Source organism: Schistocerca gregaria, chromosome 7 (assembly GCF_023897955.1).
Source record: "Schistocerca gregaria isolate iqSchGreg1 chromosome 7, iqSchGreg1.2, whole genome shotgun sequence".
Taxonomy (NCBI): domain Eukaryota; kingdom Metazoa; phylum Arthropoda; class Insecta; order Orthoptera; family Acrididae; genus Schistocerca; species Schistocerca gregaria.
Window position 1 is genome coordinate 543,820,218 of NC_064926.1, and position 14,553 is coordinate 543,834,770.

Sequence of the window (14,553 nt, forward strand, 5' to 3'; positions counted from 1 at the left end):
GTAAACATAGGCACTACAGCACTGTAATCAAACCTGAATGTCTTTATGGAGCAGATACTTTAATTTTAAATAAAAGAGGAATATTGAAGAAATTCGAAAGAAAGATCGATTATTGAGAATGTATTAGGCCCCAGAATTACTATGGAGAAACTTATAAGCTGAGAAGTAATAAGGAAATAGAAGAATACACAGACATACATGGTGACACGAGAAAACAAAGACTTAAATTTATTGGGCACATTAAAATAATGGCACCCATTAGGTTGACAAAACAAATAGTAGAATTCTACAAATACAGAAGTAAGTCCAAAATTTATCCAATTAAACGGATCCTTGCGATTAAGGAGAGTCTTAAAGTAGCTAGTATAACTCAAGCAGACATTGCAGATAAAAAAAAAAAAAAAACATTCAGATAAAAGATATTGATTGGAAAGTTGGTCAGAGGGAAATTAGAAAAGGGACTGGAACAGTGTGGCCTGATGAATGAAAGAGACTTCATTCTGAAAGGATTAAACAAATTTGGAAAGAAAGGAAGGCCAGCCATCAAAAGTGAGATTGATTGATTGTAACTCAAGTGGTTCTATTGGGCCTGTAAATGATTAATAATAATAATAAGTGTAGATTACGCATTTTCTATACCAAGTATCATTACCGACAGTGATCTTAAAATAAATACATGTGCATATTAATTCACATATCTATCTACTGTGTGTACTGAATTTAGATGTAATATACAGACTGTAAGATGTCACACTAATAATTTTGATGCATGTGGGAATAACAACATACCTAAAAGTAAGATCATTGTATGTGTAGAGTGTTTAAAATTTTGTAAAATAACAGCTTCTTGTACCTAGTAAGTATTTGTAAATAATAACAGGAGTTTAAAACAGAAAATTGGCTATTTTGATATAAGTAACAGCTCTTTTATATCATTTCACATCGTGATAGCTAAGAATCATCTTTATGTTACAGTCTTCAGTACATTCACATCAGGCTTATGTGCAGTTGGAATGTACTTTGTATACAATTCCAAGCAAAACTTAGCGGTGTCTGCTGTGTTTAGTGGTGTTATAAGCTGTGGAAATGCAGCCCTTGACTGTCTCATCACAGAAATTTTTCCGACACACCTCAGGTAACCGACATTTTAGTGTATATGACAATGTTTCCATTTATGAATTATTCTCATAATAATGGCAGATACTCTTGCATAGTTACAATAATTTATTTGTGTGTTCTTGGGGTTTCATGATTTTACCAAGTTACTTACTCATTCTGAAAAATAGTAAAGACTGCTTGAATGTTTTAAAGTCGGCTGACCATAAAAGCTGAATACTAAAATATAACCTTTTTTTATGCTTGTAACGTGTGATTACAAGTGCATGGACAATGTCAACAGTGTACAATTACAGCATTAGTTATGCTCAAATAAAAGTTTTTATAGTATTGTAGAATAATTTAATTCATAGAACTGTAATTCACTCCATGGTGCAACAACGGTTTCTGTGCACAATTTAGTTTTACATTTGTTGCTGGGACAGGACTGTGATATTACAAATAGATTGGCATAGATAAAGATAGCTTTCTTCAATTAAAAATAAAACTCTGGTGGCATCAGCTGTTGGTATGCAAACAAGGAATAAATTGCACAAAGAGTGACTCTAGAGATCAGTGCTGCACATAAGCAAAATGTGGGCGATTGGAAATCTTGAGAGGCAAAAATTGAGTGCCTTTGAGATAGGGCAATGTTAAAAAGGAAATGAAAAGATAAAGAAAGAAATGTAGAAGTACTAAAAAGAGAAGATGGGAAAGAAGTCTATGGAAGACCCTTATGAGAAGTTTGGGACAGCTGCTGTGTCATCTAAGAACACATAGTTAACTTGGTTCTAGAAGGAGTAGTAGGGGGAAAAATAGCAGAACTAGACCAAGACTAGAACATGCTCAACACTAGCAGATATTGGGTGTTGCAGTTATGTAGGAAGTGCAAAGTTTAGTGCAAGATAGGAAAGGATATAGAATGAGATGTAATTGGCCAAGAAGTGGAGAAAGTGGGAAAGGGGGAAGGGAGGGGGTTGGTAGCTGCAGCCTTGTTGAAGGAGGGACTTCCCTGTGATACACCTAAAGAGAGATGAGGAAACAACAGAGACCCCAATTTTTAAAAAAAAAAAAAAAAAAAACAGGTAGGTGGGATTTCGCATTCCTCAAGCTAAATGTGTGTCCAGTTTTTTAATCATTGTGTCCTCCCACTTGGCAAAATATTAATATAAAACATTAAAACTGGGAGTCAAGCAGGAGAGCAAGGAGAGAGAATGAACTGAATGCTTCAATCATCACATAACAGCTACCTGTGACGGGAGAGTGGGTGCAGAAATCTGTGTGTAGCAGCCTTTCAGTCGAATATTTAAGATCCCTGTATTATTTACAGGTACAACAGGATTCATAACAGGCAAACACTAATCTTACTTCTGTCTTTAAATTAGCAAGAAGTATGGAACATCTGTATTGTGTATTTTGAGCTCATACTAATCATACTAAATGAAAATGTTACCGACTTGTGGAAAAACTTTAGTCAACTTTTTGAAATGTCAGTCAGTCTTCTTAGTGCACAAATAGCACCCATCTTTTAATAATTTAAACTTACATTGTCACAGATATTCTATGTCCTCTTCATAAACTTTCGAGGGCAGGATTTTGAAAACTGAAAGCAATTCAGAATTTCTCTTTCTGTCTTAACATTAACCTGTGCATTTTAGCGAACATGTTTTCATGAAAATAAACAGCTTATCTTTCTTGGGTATTTAATATACTGTTATGCTTTACATTTCATATGCGTGTAAGAAGTACAAATTACAATTTGTACTCAATATTTCCTGACATATTATCATTGTTTCAGAGCCACAGGTGTTGCTGTATCTATGGTGGCAGCTAGGTTAGGTGGAATAATAGGAAACATTGTAATTGCACAGCTGCTGGACCTGTACTGTCCGGCACCAACCTTCATTGTTGCATGCCTTCTAATCGGTAAGTTTTAAAAAAAGCTAAAAATTAGCCACATACAAGTAAGCTTTAATAAATAAGCTAATAATAACAACACTAATAATAGTAATAATTTCACTTGGTACTTAAGGGTTTAATCAAAGAAAACATCACTTGGGCTAAACACTTGAAATACTTAGATGAAATTAACACTGGCAGTGACAGAGAGAGACCAATAAAATCCATGCATAAAAAACTGTGTAAAGCTTACACAGTTGTGTGGAACATCTACAATAAGTAGTATTTTTTTCACAAAAGCCAAGCTTCTCTACTATCAGATAGTCATTATCTTAGAAGCACACTATGCATTAGAGAAATCATCATCAACTATTAATGCCCATACCACTGACAGAGTAGAGTGACTTATATTGAGTAAAATGTTTTGACCTAAAATGGCAACTGGTTGCACAAATACCCAGAAGAACTGTATTCCCTAATGGGATGATTTAGTTACATTGCACACGCAATATGTCCGAATATTTATCAACATATAACATGAATACATGACATTGAAAATAAGATCTGAAAAACCAAAGCATGATCACTAACAATCACCCAAAAGAATCTCACAAACGTTGCTACTGATCAACTGGCAACTACATGGACTACAGTATAGACAGAGCTGCCTCTGTGAGTTCATGTCTGTGAATGTGGCCAAAAAGAGTTTTGAAACTCAAAAATACATGGACATAAAAAGAATAACAGACCCATAATGACAGAATGAAGAATTTTTGGAAAGAAGAAGAACAAACTAACTATTTTTTCTATGTGCTTTTCAAAAGGACAAGCAAAAAACATTAGCTTAAAGCAACATTCTAAAAAGCAAACTAGTTAGAGACATTCATATTGAAAGATGCTATGAAACTGTATTTTCTGTTTATTTCTCAAGGGTATGTTACCTTTTTTAAGCTGAATGTTATCTTGTTAATTTTTATTTGTTATGGTTTGTTGCTTCACCCACTGGCCCACATTTTGGAATGTATAACATGTGTGTTTCAGGAGGGGGGCTCCTGTGTCTACTTCTGCCAAACACAACAAGGGAACCTTTATCTTGACACTTGCCTGCGATGACAGAGCTTATCAACTACTGTGTGCATTTGCACAAACTTGCCATAAAACTGAGAGACCAATTTCAGCATTATTTGACTTGGATACGGCATTGCTTCTTTTACACCTTGAAGCATGCAGCCATTGTTATAGTTCTCTCTACTTAACCACTCATGCAGAGTTGACTGTTGGTAATGAAACTGTAAATACCAGATATTTCTCAAACAAATGTAAAATATGTAGATTTTAGATGTAATTTGTTATGTTAAAGGAAAAAATATGTGGCTTGGTTTAGCTTTAACATTATACATTTATTTGCCAAAAGATGGCAATTTTTGATTGACCAGGATTAAAGGATGAAAATTCAAAACACTGTTACAATAAAAAATAAAAAACACACACACACACACACTTCTTTCTGTTTACAATGCCTGTAAATTTATATCAGTCAGTCAGAAATAAGGTTCTGTGTCCAGTAGACAATAAGCATTAGATAATAAAAACAGAAATTCCAAATGCTCAGGGAAACAATAAATTTCTCTCTTATGACATTTTAACCAAACAGGAGGATACTACATTAGAATATTGAACACAAAAACAAATCATTATTGCTACTTTCTGTACACACTATGATTGTGGATTGTCTGTACAAAGACTTCTGTAGAATAAGTAGGAATAAATATTATTTATGATGACAAGTGCAAAATGTAAAATCATGCTGCTCTACAGTGTTGTTTGTAAATGTTTCACTGCACAGCTACAGTATTTCTTCCAGAACATTTTGCAATTCTGTTTCCCCTGTTAATAATTTCACAATATTAGACTATAAAATTTATAGAAAATATACCAAAATTGTTAAGTTTGTAAGTGAAAAGAAGTAACTATTTGTTATGCTGCTGTGTAAAATGTATATATTTATTGTTCAAAAGAAGTGCTGTAAATAAGTATATTACTTCCCAAAAGGTGCTTAGTCAACTGTGATAAGATAAATCTCCAACTTTTTGTATCTTTCTGTTGTATCATTTGTTTTCCAAGAGTATAATCTAGATTTTTGTTTGAATCAATGTCATGAATCAGATAGATATCCAGTTTTATCTATTTGAATACTTTGACTAATCAGTCCTGTTTTTAAGACTGTGCAAATTACTACATATTATCATTCAATGGCAGCTTTTTAATTTGAACACTGGTCTGTTAAAAAAAGAAATATTGCTAACAAAGTTCAACTCAATCATAAACTAGTCATTTTACATTAAGTAACTAATATCTATGGAGTGCATGTGTTATGAATTTCTGTGAATCATGTTTCCTGAAATAGTGTTATAAAAAGACTATGCACATTTTGAGTATTGTATATAGCTTGTAAACTGAATGTAGTAATATAAGAAAATGACTTGCAGTAACCACAATAGTCAATCAAATACAAAACAATAAAAGTTCAATTATAATACTATTTGATGAAATATATATATTTTTTTCTCAAAAGTTACTCATTCATGATCCTATCATGCACAATGTATGGTCAGTATCATACTCAACAACTTTTTTGGTAATTTTTTTTTTCATACACACCCAGCTTCACAGCTGGGATTGCTTATGCACCCTGGGGTATCTGGTTCCAGTCCTGATGACAGAAGAAATTTTCATCGCTAGTATTTTGTCGGCGAGGAGAAATGGTGGTGACCAGTTCTTCATTGCCAGACTTTGCGCTCGTGTCCTGGTTTAATTTTGCAGTACAAGCCTCTCAATAGTGTCTCATAAAGTCAGAGCATATGACACAGCTGATGGTGATTTGCCGATTGTATGTGGATTTTAAATCCTGACGGCCCCCTCAGTGCAGAACGATAGGTGTGCTAGCTCTGGGTTTCACCTTGTCCCTTCCATTCATCCACAACACTGCTTTACACTCATAGCACAAGATTACACGGTCAAAGCACTCATCTCTGTTGTCCACACAACACAGGTACACAATTTATACTTTATGACATACCAGAGGAAGGCAACAGCGAGCCACCTCCCCTAAGAATTTGCCTTGTGTGGCAATGCAGGATTCCCACATCTGCCCCAATGCTCATTTCCTGAGTATGGGACTAATTTAGATAGTGTCCATACATATTCATCATTACTGGCACTTCACTTTTTTACACCTCAAGAACTTACATAAAAAGAGGCATACTTATCAACAGTTTCTATTCATCATTGCACAAGGGCAAATATTTTCCCATGGTAAACATCAGTGTCTTGGCTATTGGTTCACAGAATTTAGAATAGCATTTACTTCTTCAAAGCAAGATTTGTTTTGTCATCCAAACAGATGGCAGTTTGATAGCTCGAGCTCTTTACTCTAATTTTTCCTGATTAGTGATACTCAGTGCCACTTCCACTGCACAGTAGTCAGTTGACACTGCTGATTAGTAATACAAATCATAACAGTCAATCCCATCAGACAATGAAGACAAGTAGAAAAACAACCACAAAATCATGCCCTCATTGCATCAGCACATGCATTCGCAGTCACATGTATAACAAGAAATTGCGTAATTAATCAGTATGTAGTGAGTCACAATAATATTCGTATTAAACAAATGAAGAGCCAACTTAAGAAACAAGAAAAAGCTTCATTTGAGTGCCAAATTGTTTGCAGTTCCTTTACAATACCTGATGGTATTTTTGTTCTGTTGTAACTAAAGGAAATGCATGTTTTTTGTTTTTGTTTGTTCACCAGAAACATTTTGCTTAATTGAGGTAAAGTATCAGCAGCAGTGTGTAATTAAATATATTTACAATTTGATTTGTTTTTAAGATCAAAAATCAATGTGTTAACAATATGTTGCTTTTTACTTATGGTGATTTCCACTTGGCTTTTCTCTCGCATCAGGAAATGCCATCTGCTAGCACATCTTTTGTGTTTTTCTTCACTAGACGCTGATACTTGTTGTCTATTTTTAGCTTCTCTGGAGAACTATGCATTTCTTATGAAAATGTGGGCTGTGTAAAACATAATAAATGCACAGTTCTGCAGAGGAACCAAAAAGTAGACAACAAGTATCAGTGTCTAATGAAGAAGAACACCAAAGATGTCCTGATGTAGGAGAGAAACTAAGTGGGAATCACCATAACTAAAAAACAATATATTTTTCATGAACTGGTTTTTGATCTTGGAAACATATCAAATTGTAAGTATCTTTAATTACAGATCACTGATGATGCTTTACCTCAATAAAGCAAAATGCATCTAGAGAAAAAAATACACATTTTCTCATAGTTGCAACAACAGAACAAAAATACTCTCTGGAATAGGAGAAGGTGCCTCTGAAGAATACAGCTATTTTAGTTGTTGAAAGGAAGTTAATTTTGTTTCCAAACTGCCAGTTACAAAAATAAATAAATAAAATGGAATGGCTTACTACATGTTACAGACAGGGATGGATACGAAACAGGTACCTTCTTTTGCGGACTGTAAGGCACACTATTTTCTTCAAAAAAAATTGCCTCCAAAATTCAGGTGCATCTTCTACTCAAATTAATATAAAAATGTCCAGTTTTTTATTTCATATTCCCACCAGTCTTAAAAATGGCCAAGTATTCAATGCTGCAGAAAACCAATCACTATCTGGCAACACTGGATTCAAGTGGCCACAACAGTGCACCGATTTGACTAACATCAGTTGTGGGGATTCACACACTTGCTAACACTACCTCCCTCCCACCCTGCCACAACAAACCCAGAACACTGTCTAGCCTATGATGCATCATTGCAGTCAATGGTGCCTTTTGTAATCCTTGCTACTATGTCTTTCTTCCACCTCCTGTCTCATGAGAAAAAATGCTGAAAATTAGGATCCAAAAGTAGGTTACTGAAGTTGGAAGAAGGGTTAAGCAAAACCCAAATGAGTATCAGAAGCACAGCAAAAAATGAAGACTAAGTGGAACTAAACTCAAGGCAACTGCTTTACTACAGAGAAAGACAACATGGAGAAAATGAAGATATAAGTTTTACTGTAACAAGGAAATTTAAAACAACACTACAGATATTAAAAGAACTCTAGACGTAATAGCAAAACATTTTTTGTTGATGTGTTCCTCAGGTATTAAGAAATTGTAGAAATGGTGTTATGTATCACCTACATATTGTGAATTGGGTGTTATTCATCTCATGACATACATTTGCAATCCATTTAGTTTGCTTACAGGAGACATGTCAAAAATTTATAATACAGTTACAATGATTTCATATTAATAAATAATAACACTATAAGAATATTTCCTGGAATATGTAACACATTGTATCCATCTCAAATTTCCAAGTTGTCCTGCATGAATTCATCCACTGAATAATAACACTTCAGTGTCAGTACCTCATATAAATTTCTTTTCAGTGAACCTAAATTTATTTGCATCAACTTTTCCCTCTTAATTCTTTGTAAATTTTCATTCCTATGTATTGAGGTCTCTGGACATACAGTCTGAGACAGTGGGTGGGGAGCATAAAATTATCTTTGTTTCTAGTATCGTGTGAATGGACAAAATGGTTTCCCTCAAATAATTCATGTCTAGTGTACAAAAATATAATAATCTCATATATAAGTAAGAATGGCAGAGTTAATATTTTAAGTTTTCTAAATAATGATGGACATGGTTCACTGTGAATTGCAGTGCACATATTTCAAATGATTTTTTTCTCTATTTTTAGTATCCGCACTACGTTTATAGAGTTACCCCAAAAATCAATACCATACCTAATAATAGATTTGAAGTAGCTTGTATGTGCTACTTTTTGTGTGTCCATGTCAGTTGCAGTTGATACTATTTGCACTGCAAATGCAAAGCTGCTCAGTTTGTTTGCTAGGTGTTCAATGTGTGCCTGCCAGCTCACATTTTTATCTACATTTAAACCTAAAAATTTGACTGAGTCACCTTCTTCTGTGTCTTGGTTGTTGTGTACAATCTTAATCTGCTCGCATTTTGACTGTCTGGTTTTGAACTGCATCATGCGAGTCTTAAATATGTTTACATTCAACCCATTTATCTGAAACCAAGTTTCTAAAGTACTGAGGGTTCTGATCACGGATTTGGGAATTTTCCACAACCCTAATCTTCAAACAAGACAGAAGTATCATCTGCAAACATAACTGATGGGGAGATGTTTTTTAATGGTAAGTCATTGACATAGAAGAGAATAGGACTGGGCCTAATATGGAGCCTTGTGGAACACCCTGAGAGATCTTTTTCCAGTCAGAAAAGTATATGCGCCATTTGAAGAAATGCTAACTCTTTGCTTTCTTTTGGGTAAGAAGGATTTAAGCCATTGTAGCACACTGCTGCTAATGCCATATTTTTCAAGTTTGTAAACAAGCAGTGCATGGTTTACAGAATCAAATGCCTTTATGAGGTCGCAGAAAATTCCTACCACCTATTTCTCTTGTCTAATGTTGTACTTATTTTCTCAATGAAGCTATTTACTGCATCTATGGTGTTTTTCCCCTGCTGAAAACCAAATTGATTGTTTAGAATAACAGAATATTTTGCAATGAAGTTTGGAATTCATGCAACAGCAAGTTTTTCAGATATTTTAGATAGGACTGGGAGAATCAAGATAGGATGATAATTTCCCATGATCTTTCTTGATCGCTTCGTGAAGAGTGGTATGACTCCAGCATATTTCAGTACCTCTGGGAAACAGCCCTCTTCAGAACATAGATTTATTATTTGAGCTAGTTGGTTTGCAATTCTATTGTGTACCACTTTAATAACTTTGATGCGTATTCCATCCCAACCTGCAGATTTTTTGTTTCTTAATGTTAGAATAGCATTTTCTACATCCTTCACAGAAACTTTTAAGAATTTTGTAAAGTTTTCACTTAGGCCAAAGGGATTTACATTGTTGTGATAATCTATTACATCTGCATCAAACTTTGCTATATATATAAAGAATTCATTAAAATACTCTGGTATTTGAGTTGGACTTAATAATAGTATTTCCTTCAATGTCAATTTTTGAAATTTCTTGGTTACAGGATTTAACACTTAACTCAGATTTAATGACTGACCACACAACCTTTGTTTTATTTTTATGCTTTAAAATTAGCCTGTTATTTGCCAGAAGTTTTGCTGCCCTGACAACTTTTGAATATGGGTTTAAAGAGTCTAACATATTTAATGAAATCAATGTCTTCATTATATTTTAGTTCTCTGTGTAGTTGCCTTTTGCTTACACCGGAAATTTTTATTCCACGGGTAATCCACTAATTTATTTGTTATTTTAATGCTGCAGAATCTAGGTGGAAATGTTTCATTCAAGACACCAAGATTTAGGAATTTCTCAAAATTTTCATCACATTTGTTACAATGATCAAAAGGCCATGTTTTCTCTTTTAACTTCTCACTAAATGTTAGCAAGCTTTTCTTCCGAAGGGTCCTGCTCATATGGGTTCTCATAAGTAAAATGTCCCTGCCTGTCTGTGGCAGCTCAATGGACAACACACAATGATCTGAAATACTTAGATCTAGACAAAATTTATACACATCTTCATGTGCATGATTAGTTAGAACATTGTCAATAAACATTGCTGATTGCTCATTGTCTCTGGTAGATTCAAAGACATTCAATTTGAAACCATATTTCTTTACTAAGTCAATGAATCTTGAAGTGTAGCTACTATCTCATGTGATATCAATATTGAAATCAGCAGTTATTACAATTTTTTCTGTTTTTCTCTACAAAGGTCTTCTAACACAATTTGAAGCTTAGATAAGAATAGTTCTGTTGTTGATGTCCCTGTAATTCTGTATATTGAGATTATTATAACATTTGCTAGTGAGTCTACTATTTCTACACAACAGCTCTCAAACACACATTCTCCATTTAAATAATTAAAACAGTTTCTGGTGTCATCATTTATATCACTATGTAGAGGTATATATGAGCCTCCACATGACTTATTTCTTCTGCAAGAGCTACTTGCTAATCTGAAGTTCCCTATTTTGTTTAGAATTTTAATCGTGTCATTAGTAAACCAGTGCTCATTTAAACAAACAATGGTAATATTTGCACATTCTGACAGAATGATTTCCAATTCATCTATTTTGGAGCTTTTATTGTTTGAAGCATCAGTGTTTAAACCATTCCAGTGGATAACATATCTTCTTTGACTATTAGTTATTGTCCTTAGCACATTTCTTGCCAGATAGTGATTTTGTTTTGTCTTTTTTAATGCTACACAAGTTTCTTTACCCCCATCACTACTTATCAGTTTCCCTTATTTTTTACGGCCTGGTAAAGTATCTGTGAACATCTTACTGAATATTTTTGAGCCCAACCTATTCAGATGTAGACCATCTTTGCCAAGATACTTTGCACTTAGAAATTTGTTGGGCTCAATGAAACCAACTCCTAATATATTGCACTGTTCTTTCATATTGCCATTTATTCTCTGCACATAGCTGTCACTCACCAATCTCCTGTACACAATGCCACCTATTATTCTCTGAAAGAGTCTTCTTGCCATTTGGATGAGGTTCCTTGTGTGGTTTACAATTTCTTCCTCTCTATTGTTTAGGGGCAAATTTGTTCCCACATGGATAAAAACACCTTTTGGATTTCTGTTATGCTTATCTGCTGCATTCTCTCTTGAGTTTAAGATGTTGTTTAGGCGTGTATGCAGTTGATTCGTCCTGATTGACTTGTACAATCAACAATCACATTTTAAAAATAAACAAGAGACAGTCCTTGGAAAACATCCAAGTCTATGCAGCAACAAGCTCACATTCTGTTGAACAAGTAGAAGACCCCTACAAATGGTTACAGAAATACAAATGGCAGCACATCCTACAAGATGATGATAATGGAGGGTTTTAATGCAAAAATAGTACAAAAATTAAAGAACAGTTTTTCAGTTAGATGCTTTGGATATGTATACATCTACACCCATACAAGAGTGATATACAGGGGTCATACTATATTCCTAGAGTCATCACTTAATGCTAGTTCTTGAACTGTATAAGCAAGTTTCCCTGGATACTTTGAGTCTCTCTTCAAGCGTCAGCCAATTCAGTTCTTTCAGCATCTCTGCAACACTCTCCCAGGGGTCAAACAAACCACTGTCTTTCTTTGTATAGGGTCAATATTTGTTGTTATTTCTATTTGGTCATGTCCCATAAGCTTGAGCAATGTTGTAGGATGGATCACAGAAGTGATTTGTAAGCAATTTCCTTTGCTGATTGACTGCATTTCCCCAGTATTTTACTAATAAATTGAGCAGTGCCACCTGCTTTACCTATGACCGAGCCTCCAGTCCCCAGCGAGTGAGACAGAAACTGAAACTGAGGTTAGCAAAGCAAAAGCTGAAATGCTTAACTCTGTTTTCAAATGTTCCTTTACAAAGGAAAACCCAGGAGAATTGTCCCAATGTAATCTGCGTACCACTGAAAAGACAAATGAAATAAGTATTAGCGTCAGTAGTGTTAAGAAACAGTTGAAATCATTAAAATTGAACAAAGCTCCAGGCCCCGTTGGAATCCCTGTCATATTCTATATTGAATTTTCAGCTTAGTTACTGAGGTATCCCCTCTTCTCACTATAATTCATCATAAATCTCTTGAACAAAAAACCTTGCCCAGTTCTTGGAAAAAGGCACAGGTACACCTGTCTACAAGAAGGTAGTAGAAGTGATCCACAAAACTGCCATCCAAAATCCTTGACATTGGTTTTTTGTGGAATCTTAGAACATATTCTGAGCACAAATCTAATGAGGTATCGTGAACAGAATGTCCTGCTCAATGCCAACCAGCATGATTTTCAAAAACATTAATCATGTGAAACCCAACATGCACTTTTCTCACATGACATACTGAAAACTTTGGATCAAAGTAATCAGATAGATGCAGTGCTTCTTGATTTCCAAAAAGCATTTAACTCAGTATGCACCTACACATATTGTCAAAAGTGCCATCATAGGAGGTATAATAAAGTTCTATATGAAAGAAGCTGCATGAATATTCAGTCAGATCTTTTTAAGATTTCAGTGTGGTTCATAGATTGACAATTTGCCTTAAATGTTCATAAATGTAATATTTTGCATTTCACAAGACAAAAAAACATAGTATCCTATGACTATAATATCAGAGAGGCATTGTCAGAATCAGCCAACTTACCTGGGTGTAATACTTTGCAGGGATATGAAGTGCAATGATCTCATAGACTAAGTCATGGGTAAACCAGGTGGTAGACTTCAGTTTATTGGTAGAATACACAGGAAGTGCAAACAGTCTACAAAGAGATTGCTTACAAATTGCTCATGCAACTGGTTTTGGAATATTGCTCAAGTGTGTAGGATTAACAGGGGGTATTGAACGTATACAGAGAAGAGCACCGTGAAGGGTCACAGGTTTGTTTAATTCATGGGAGAGTGTCACAGAGATACTGGAGGAGGAGGACTGGAAGACTATTGTAAGACAAACTTACACCATCCTGAGGAAGTCTATTAACAAAGTTTCAAGAACTGGCTTTAAATAATTACTCTAGGGATATACAACAACCCCTTATGTATCACTCACATAGGGATCGTGAGGATAAGATTAGAGTAAATACCGCATGCACAGAGACATTCAAACAATCATTCTTTCTACACTCCATACATGACTGGGACAGGAAGAAACTCCAATAACTGGTACATAGGGGCATACACTCTTCCATGCACCTCATGGTGGATTGCAGATTATAGATGTAGATGTAATCATTCCATTCCATATCTCTATGAAGTGACTTGTGAATACTGTAATCATAGGATACTACATTTTTTTCTTAAGGTTCACCTTCCATTTTTGTACATTTAAAGCAAGTTGCCAGTCATGCTCCACTTTGAAATCTTATCGAGGTCTGACTGAATTTTTGTACAACTTCTTTTCAAACAGGACTTCATTATACATAACAGCACCATCGATGAAAAGTCTGAGCATACTATTAATATTGTCTGCAAAGTCATTAATGTACAACATGAAAAGCAAGGGTCCCAACACACTTTCCTGGGGCACACCAAAATTTACTTCTACACCTGTTAATGACTCTCCATATATGCTGTGTCCTCTCTACCAAAAAATCCTTAATCGAGTCACAAATTTCACTTCATACCCAATAGAATCATACTTTTTATAACAAGCATAGACATGGTTCTGAGTCAAATTCTTTATGGAAATCATGAAATACTGCATGTACATAACTACCTTGATCCACGGCTTTAAAGATGTCATTTGAGAAATGCGCAAGTTGGGTTTTATGTTATTGGTGATTTCGGAATCCATGGTGCTTGGCATGGAGGAGATCAGAATATGTTCTCAGCTCCTATGAAAGATTAATGTCAAGGATGTTGGACAGTGGTTTTGTGGATTACTTCTACACTCATGTTCAGAAAGAAAAGAAAAATAGAAAAAACAGAACACCTTAAAAGACTAGAGCTAGGACATTAAAATTCC

The 14,553-nt window shown here is 34.8% G+C and overlaps 1 protein-coding gene across 2 annotated transcripts in view; it reads left to right on the forward strand.

The window, feature by feature from the left end:
* The window catches only part of LOC126281351 (synaptic vesicle glycoprotein 2B), a 493,622-nt gene extending 485,276 nt beyond the window's left edge, over positions 1 to 8,346 (forward strand). For both annotated transcript variants that reach the window (XM_049980258.1, XM_049980257.1), the window contains exons 11-13: positions 976 to 1,135; positions 2,894 to 3,021; positions 4,036 to 8,346. In XM_049980258.1, the coding sequence (XP_049836215.1) occupies positions 976 to 1,135; positions 2,894 to 3,021; positions 4,036 to 4,091 (344 nt within the window). In that variant the 3' untranslated portion in view covers positions 4,092 to 8,346. The remainder of the gene's footprint in view (positions 1 to 975; positions 1,136 to 2,893; positions 3,022 to 4,035) is intronic.
* Positions 8,347 to 14,553: the final 6,207 nt, after the last annotated feature.